The sequence below is a fragment of the Pterocles gutturalis genome, unplaced genomic scaffold (genome assembly GCF_000699245.1).
Source record: "Pterocles gutturalis isolate BGI_N339 unplaced genomic scaffold, ASM69924v1 scaffold9496, whole genome shotgun sequence".
Lineage (NCBI taxonomy): Eukaryota > Metazoa > Chordata > Aves > Pterocliformes > Pteroclidae > Pterocles > Pterocles gutturalis.
In genome coordinates, this window is record NW_010105454.1 from 471 (window position 1) to 9,016 (window position 8,546).

At 43.7% G+C, this 8,546-nt stretch overlaps 1 protein-coding gene across 1 annotated transcript in view; it reads left to right on the forward strand.

Moving 5' to 3' along the window:
- Nucleotides 1-1,564: 1,564 nt before the first annotated feature.
- Nucleotides 1,565-8,546, forward strand: part of DPT (dermatopontin) — a 27,465-nt gene continuing 20,483 nt past the window's right edge. The window contains exon 1 of the mRNA XM_010087404.1: nucleotides 1,565-1,863. Within this exon, the coding sequence (XP_010085706.1) occupies nucleotides 1,565-1,863 (299 nt within the window). The remainder of the gene's footprint in view (nucleotides 1,864-8,546) is intronic.

An 8,546-nucleotide genomic window follows, 5' to 3' on the forward strand; every position in this document is an offset into this window, starting at 1 on the left:
TTACAGTTTTGGCAAACAAGGCCCTGCTACAAAAAACCTATTAGCTAAAGGCACACAAGTAACTGGTTGATGAGGCTGAAGGCAGCTTTTGAGATCTGGGGCTGATTAGTAAAGGCACCCATCTCCTGGGATGCTTATGTTCCTCCAAAGCAATGACCAGGCATCATGGGTTTGGAAATCCCTAGAGAAGAGCAAGTCCACTGTTATCCATCACAGATCTTCTTTCTGATGATACCAGCAACAGAATAAAAGCTCATACAGGTTTTTGGGGGGTTTTTTGTGTTTTGGGTTTTGTTTGTTTGGTTGGTTTTTTGTTTGTCTTTTTGTGCATGGCCCAAATGGGGAAGAGGGGTAGTGAAAAAGAGTGCAGGAGAAACTTGCAGCAAGAAACAGTGTCTGGATCCTTTGCAGTTACTTCACTGGAAGAGAAAGAATCTGAATATGGAGCTGTTCCAAGGATCATACATCTCACTAGTAACACAGCATAGGCAACAAACACATATGTAGACTATGTTAGATTGACTTTGGACTGTCTTACTTATTAAAACATGCTCAAGTCTCACAGTTTCCTACAGGTCAAGTACACAGTTAAGTAAAGCACATAATTTGAAACCACTGAATAGGGTGGTTTCCTTATAAAGAAATTATCTGAGGATGTGGCATATAGACACATTTCCAAGTGGCAAGCCAGGTTTTGAATCTGGAGCACAGCAGTTCCTCAGCAGTAGTCCCATGTCTCTAGCCCATGACAAACACAAGGTAGTTTAAAGGGTCTTTCTCAAAGATTTCAATAGGCTATGGTGACACATGAAGCTTAACTCATTGTAACTTGCTTCTGTACTTTATCCTCACATTAAAACACCTACTGAGTCCACAGTTTCACAGTGCTCACACACAGTTGTAGTAAAACCAGCTCTTCAAGGAAGAAGCTGATGCCCTGCTTCTCAGGGTGGGCTGTTTCCACGCCAAGCCACAGCCTCAGTCATTTGGGCTTCACCTCCCCTCCAAACAAACCAAACCAAAACGTCTAAAGGATTTTTTACAACAGGAACAGTGAATTCCCCCAGCTTGCCCAATTCCCTTCTTTTAAGGACTGGCAGGCTCATTACACGTATTTAGGAAAAAGAGGGCGAGGAGATACACACATGATCCCATTTTGCTGCATGTTACTAGTGAGGGAAAATGGCAACTTCAAATGGAGCTTTAATTTCAAACACAGTAGTTTTCAAACTTAACTGCTGTCTTGAGGATAAAAGTGGGATGTCTGTAACAATTGTACTACAATGTGTATCTGGCTTTATACAGTAGCTCCGCAACAAGGAATCACAGATGGTTTGTGGTGATGGGAAGACCCTGCACTAAGGGCCTGCAGACTTACTGTACTTGCAGAATTCCACCTTAAAAGTAATTGGACATGTCTGTAACCCAGAGAAGGTTTGCTAAGCAATGACACATTGCACTTGGATCTGGAAGCATAACATCTGGAAGCCAAATGTTAGAGGCGATATAAAAGGGCCAGCCCAACAAACCAGTGGGGCATTTCTAAGCCAGGAACATCCTCAGGATGGACCTCGTCCTTCTCTGGGTATTCCTGCCTCTAGTGACGGTGGCATGGGGCCAGTATGGTGACTATTACTACGGCCCCTATAACTACGGAGATAATGATGAATGGGTTAATGTGTACCGTCAGGGTTTCAACTTCCAGTGCCCACATGGGCAGGTGATTGTGGCCGTCAGGAGTGTTTTCAGCAAGAAGGAAGGCTCCGACAGACTGTGGAACTACGCCTGCATGCCAGCAGCGCAGAGCCTCGGTGAGCCGACAGAGTGCTGGTGGGAAGAGATCAACAGGGCGGGAACTGAATGGTAGGATATCCCCAACCATCCCTGGAGGGCACAGCCCTGATACCCCCTGTGGAATGCGGGTGCTAATACTGCAGCCAGAGCAATGCAATCCTCTATTAATGCCATCATAACCAGTGGCTTTACTGCCCTGAACAACTGCCTGAGACTCGTTAATCATGATGCATGCATGTGAGGTGATCAGCATCACATTTGCCTTCTCTGTAGCAATTTCTTGCTGGAGGGTTTCAGTGTGCTTCAGCAATGCTGTGTTGCTTCATCACTCACAGCCTCAGCTGCAAAGTGGTTCGGACTTGCTGTTTCACAGATAAGGAAAGCTTTGGTCTTGTTTCACAGATAAGGAAAATGAGGCATGAACCTTCAATGAGGAGAGTATAAAGTCCCTCTTGAAAGGCTACACACCGAATCAGTGACTAAACTGGGGCACAAATTGTAAAACTCCTCACTCCAACCTCCTGTTCTTATCACTAGAAAAAAAAAATTATTCTCTGTGTTGCATTGGCTTTTCGCTTTGTGTTTTTGTTGCCTTTTTTTTTTTTTTTTTGTAAGCTTTTTGGCTTACACCCAGTCAAAGGCTGTTTTCTAGTCAAGCTGGTATTACAGGAGCCAAAAATCCACACACAAGAGCAATGATAAAAAAAAAATGATGCATTTATATGCATGATAATGGTAGCAGAAGATCATGTTAATTCCCTAATTCACTCAGTTTTGGTTAACTAGATGTTACATTTTCCAATAGCCTTAGAGGCAAAGGCGATCACATTTTACAGCCACAATAATTTCTGGAAATATGAATGGTGTTTAATGCTAGGCAGCACATACCCTGTGTTTAATTATCTTCTGACTTTTTCATGAAACGTGAAACACAGGAAAATTCAGAATTTGAAATACTCTTTGGATAGAATGAAATGACTACAAGAATATATTCAAATAGTTGAAATGGTTTTGCTTTAGAAATTGCAATGTGATTTTTGTAGATTTCATGTTATATGGGAACAGGTTAACAATGAAATGTGACGCTTCTGCTTTTTAAATGATTCAAAATTTTGTTCTGAATTATTCATACTCTTTCATTTACCACGTGATACATTCCTATGGCTGATGCAATTGCTAAGGAAAAAAAAGTATTGACCCTATACTTAATTTTGGAATAAGAACTGCAAAGAAAGGGGGAGGGCTGCAAAACAGGCAGAAAGAAGACACTGATAATACTGGATGGCTTCTTCATTTTTCATACATTGATGCAATTTCTATTTATTGCATCATAATTTTGAATTAGACCTTTCTATTGTTGAGAATAAAATTATTATTCTCTTTCTAAAAATCCCTGGCAGCAATTGCTTGAGTTCACTTCTCACAAACAGGATACTGTGTAAGTCTATACAGAATGTTTTCTTCTGCTATTCAACCATGGGGCCACATTCATCACCAGGCTCCGTACACTTAGCATGACTACATCCACAGGTTTATTATCTGATTCTCATTTCCTTCACCTCTTAAAAAACCCTTTCCACTTTGTCCTCTTTCTTGCCTACATTTTTTCCTATTGCCAACCCTATATTTTCTCCAAATGTTTTTCTCTTCCAACCCCACTTCAATGTGTTTAACTCTGTCTCATTCTCTTTCACAGATTTTAGAGTTATTTTAGTTATTTCTTTCCTAGCTCACCTTTCCAGTCCAACACCCTTACATCTATCTGTCTTCTCTGCATAGATCTCCTTCTGTCTTCCTTCGATCTTTTGGGGGGGGGGGGGCACGGGGGGTGAATATACAGAAGTGATTAGGGAACACGTACCCCTTTGCAAAGCTGATCTTGCGCTCCTAATTACTTTGGCCAGTTCCACACATCTTAGCTAGCTGCACTCGATTGTGTCCTGCAGTTTTCTGCACTCGGGGCTGAGCTGGTTGCCTCTACAGTGCTTCACGGAGAGAGGCTTGCTGTAAGCCAGCACATCCCTCACTGTGCCCGGATGCTGCTGTCCAAGAACCCAGCGGGCTCATCCCAGACTGAACGTGTGGGCTAGCAGGCAGACAGCCTGGAGTGCCTGAGTGCAAACTCAAACCTCAAACTAGCGTGACAGCACAGACGTAGCCTGTGGGGACTTTGACAATTCCACACCTTCTCTCTCAGCAGCCTTACTTCTCATAGATGCCTCTCTTTTCTCTCTTCCAAGCCCAGCTCAGTGCTATTTGGAGCATTCCCAATTCTAAAGAGATTCAGTCAGTAATCAAGTGGGATCACAAATGTGAGTCACAGTCTGTACCACTAGTTGTTGTTTGACCACCTCTGTTTCCCCACTGATCTCCTGACAAACCAGTCTCTTGGTGAGCAATGTATCATCCTCACAGTAGCTGACACAGCACTCTGCTGGAGTCGCTAGTCCATTCCCCACCCTGGAAGGATGGACTGTAGTATTCTTTCTTTGACCCTGCCTAACAGGGTATGTTGTCTCACCTTGCACATCACATCCAGGGAGATTCAATGACTTGTACCAGCAGTAACTGCAAAGCTGCCTAGTTTTCCCTGAAATTGAAGCTACATTTTCTCTGCTGTAATTGAGGCTTTTTGTTCCTTGTTCTACCTTCACTCAGTAATGAGAACAAACACATTGCATCCTTTGTAAAATCTCTTTAACTTATTAATAGGTAGCAGCTATGCCTTTCCCCCACCCATGCACCTTCACCCATGCTTTTATTTTCAGGCTGAATATGTCTCCATTCTTCTAGTTTTCCTTTGGAAGTTTTATATTCCAGCACTCCTAAGCAAGCGCTGATCGTAAGTACAGCGGTCCTCTGAATTTACTTCAGTTTTTTAACCATGTCCCAGAAACTCTAGTCTGGCAGAAACATTGAAAGATGACCTCTGGCAAATGATGTCTATGGTGTTTTACAAATCACCATTCCTGGCTGTTGTGCAGCTGCACAGCAGAGACACCCCCAAGAGAGGTTTCTTTAGAAAAGACAACAAACCAAGCAAAGCTTTAGAGAGAAAATGAAGTGGGAATATAAAGCTGAGAGAAGAAAGAGTCTCCAACTCATTATTTTCTTTGGCCATTAGTGCTGGGGTGGCGGGGGGGGGGAATGGCAGAAATGGATGTGGGGAGCATAGGGATGGGAGAGCTGGGGCGACTGGAGGGCAGCAGGGAATCACTGGCAAAGATGGTTTAAGTAAATTTGCTTCCTACACTAACACTAGGTATTGTATGGACTTCTAGTATTAAGCCTGTAAGACTGCATCTTACAGCTATGAAAAAAATTATTCAACAGAAAGAGGGCAACAACACAGTTCCATATTAGCCATCTATTCACAATGCCCAGTTTATGACCTCTGTCACCTTCCAGAGTCAATGGAGAGAAACAGGTACCCTAAAAACTGTGGCACCCCATCTCTCTCCAGGGGCAGACTCATGAAGATCAATCACCTCTTACAGTAGCCTAAAATTACCTACTGGCATTTCAGAATACATGTGACTATAATTGATTTGCTTAGTAGATGCATCCCTGAAGTCAAGCATCTATGTACATGCACTTCTGAAGAGAGCATGTTTTTTCATGTTCTGCTGAATGGACATGAGAAACCTGCAAATGGGTTACAAGGCTCATGGAGAAAATTTTGGCAAGAGATTGTATGAGATGATCAGTGATGTCTTCTCAGCTTTATTAATCTGTATATATATTTAAAGTTAAGTACACATACAAAGGCTTTGTTCAATCTGTCCCAAAACCTTGCTCCTGGCCCTACTGCCTCTGCGAAGGCTGTCTGTTAACCAAGATGCTATTCAATACTGGGAGCAGAATTTGTTCCTGAATGATTTGGAAGTACTCATGTCTGGAGTAGGGATAAATCTTCAGGACAACGCCTGACTCTACACACTCCTAATTATCTACATGCTGTGACATCTCAAGGAATCCTACCTTTTCAGACAGAATAAAGCTTATGTTTTTAGCTCCGTTTGTACTGGAGGAAGTTTGACCTTGGGTAAATATTTCACCACCTAAGAAAAGGTAAGGTCTGAGTGATTGCAGGTGAGACTGTTCTTCACTGCTTTGCTGAATACTACCAAGTTGTCTCTACAGACCAGTCTTTGAACAAGGTACTTAAGAAAAACTCTTCTTGCCTGAAAGTACCAAGGGACAGGGATCAAAAGAAACAAATGAACAAAAGCTTGCAAGTGAAAGACACTCAACCCTTCCTTCCAGAAGAAAATGTTGGGCTTACATCACATAATACAGATGGAAGCATGCCATATCCCAAATATACTCCCAGTTATTCATAAGGCACAAAGCAGAAACAGTTCTAGCCAAGCGGTGTTTAATGCATGTTTATTGCCTCTTTTCCTTGTTTAGACTTCTGAGAAAGTGTTTGGATGAGACTTGGAAAAAACAGATATCTAGATTTTCCCTCCCCACTCCCATTCTCTCTCTCTTTTGCTTTCTCTTTAAGTGCTCAAACACACACACACACGCACACACACACATCCTTCAAGTAGGCACACAACCCTGTTTCCCACAAACTGAGCACAAAGACAGACTCATGAGCAAAGGAAGTGTCTGCAGGAGCCTCATGTTCAGGTGCTGGCAGCACACTCCGGTACATCTGCAAGGAACTGTTTTTGTTCTCAATCTCTGACCAATCCCACATCTCAAATCTGAGGCTGTATTACCCAAACCCGGTAATGAAGCTGCCCTTTCAAGATGTTCCCATTTGTGCTATCTAGACAAACAAGTTATTTTCTTCAAAGCCCTAGCTTTATGTTAAAGGGATAGTGCTATAAACACTAACTGAAGTGGACTGAGTACAGCGTGAGCATCTGAGGAGAAAAGGGGTGCTTCTGTAGATAGGGAATCCTCATCAGTGTCTGTCAGGAAGAAATCAACAGGGTGATTAGGGCCTTGCCTTCCCTTTGGGTGGGGAAGTGAAAGAAAGTCATCACTGACCCCTAAATGAAAGAAAAAGATAGCTGAAGATGATAATGAGGTTGCCTTTGGCATGTGGAAGTCAAGACAACAGTCTCACCACCCCAGAACAGATAGTGGAGACTTCTCGCAGAAGTGGCCATTGGAGGCTGGCACCACCTAATCAAACACGGAAAAGTTGTTCCCTTCATCTGAGTGCCAGTGTTTCAAGTGTCCTGAGCCTGCCCTCAGCCACTTATCTCTCCCCACTCATCTGTAACAGACTGACCATTAAATTAGCTTTCATCATGTGACTGACCAAAGTACACAGAGGAGGACACTGCACAAAAATAACTCAGAAGAGCAGGACAGGGCCTCCCCTCCACAGCTGTACCAAAAGGAAACTAAGTTTTGTATATTAAAGTAACAGGTTTTGGTGAAACAACACTCCAGGAAAACAGCATATCTCATGTCTCATTAAAAAATGCTTCCCACACTCTAATCATGGTCTTGCTGGCTGCATGAGGCTAGGCCACCTCTCTCTGTATGCACGCCAGGGAGGACTGCTGATGAAAGCATACAGCGTTATTTCTGTTGGGTCAGTTTGCCATGTCCGACATATCTCTGTAATACATAGATCCGTTCTGCTGTGACAGGCTCTGGAGAGACTGCTTTGAAGTGACTAATGATGCAAGTTTTACAGCAGCCATCTGCTCTACAGCAAAACTGGAGGACCCTTTTGAAGTACATAGAATGACACTCTCAGGTTACCCTGTTTTATGGAACAAACAACCCTTAATGCAGCATGATGCAGTGACTACCAAGCTGTGGATCAGGCTCTGCACGTTTCTAGAGAGCTTCAGGGAGTGCTGCCCAGTCAGCTCGGCAGGGGCTCAATGCAGGCTCTATCAGCATCACTTGCTGCATGTTGACTTGGGCTTCCCCAAGCAGATTTGTAGTGAACGGGCTTCCTCCTTGGGTTGTCAACCTCGGGACAACACGCTGCTCAGGCTAATTCCTGACATACCTGAGGGACAGAGGGCCTCAGAGACAGATTTACAACACAGCTCCAGCATTAGATGGGCCACAACACTCTGGGACTTTGCCTAGCAAAGAGCAAAAACAAGACATAGCCATAATTATGAAGTGTCACCACAATTGGTGCCATTGCTCAAAACAATTATACTATTACAAGCAATATATGTCTTCAGCCTGGCAGGCAGCTGTGAAGTCAATAAGGTGCACGTTTGGTCGCTGAGGCTGTATCAATGTCTGCAAATAATGTGGCACAATTTAAGTGGATCTGTAGGGTGAAACAGTTCATGCATGGACCCTGAAATCCACATGTACATTTTGAGTGGGTTTGTTTCAAACGAGCTCTAGTTTGGTCTCACAGATAAAAGCTCATTGGTGAACAAGGAAAGCAGTCCTGACCTGAAAACCGATCACAGTGCTGTTATGGTTTTGTGTGGGGGGTTTGGTCTGGTAGCAGGGAGGGGCGTAATGGCTCCTTAAACAACTGCTAATAGTTCCCCTAGCTTCCAGTCTGCTGCTGGTGGCAAGGGAGGGGTTACAGTGGTGGCTCCTCTTTTAAATGACTCTTAACGAGTCACCCGCCCCTCCCCTCCCCCAAGCGTTTGGTAAAAGGGGGGGAGGGGAAGTGGGGGAAGGGACACCACCATCATATGACTTTTTTTTGTAAGAAACTGCTTGAAGTAAGTGTCCCAGCTCAGGATGCACCCACCCCAGGCCAGGGCTGAGCCAATCGTCGCCTCTGCGAACAACATATT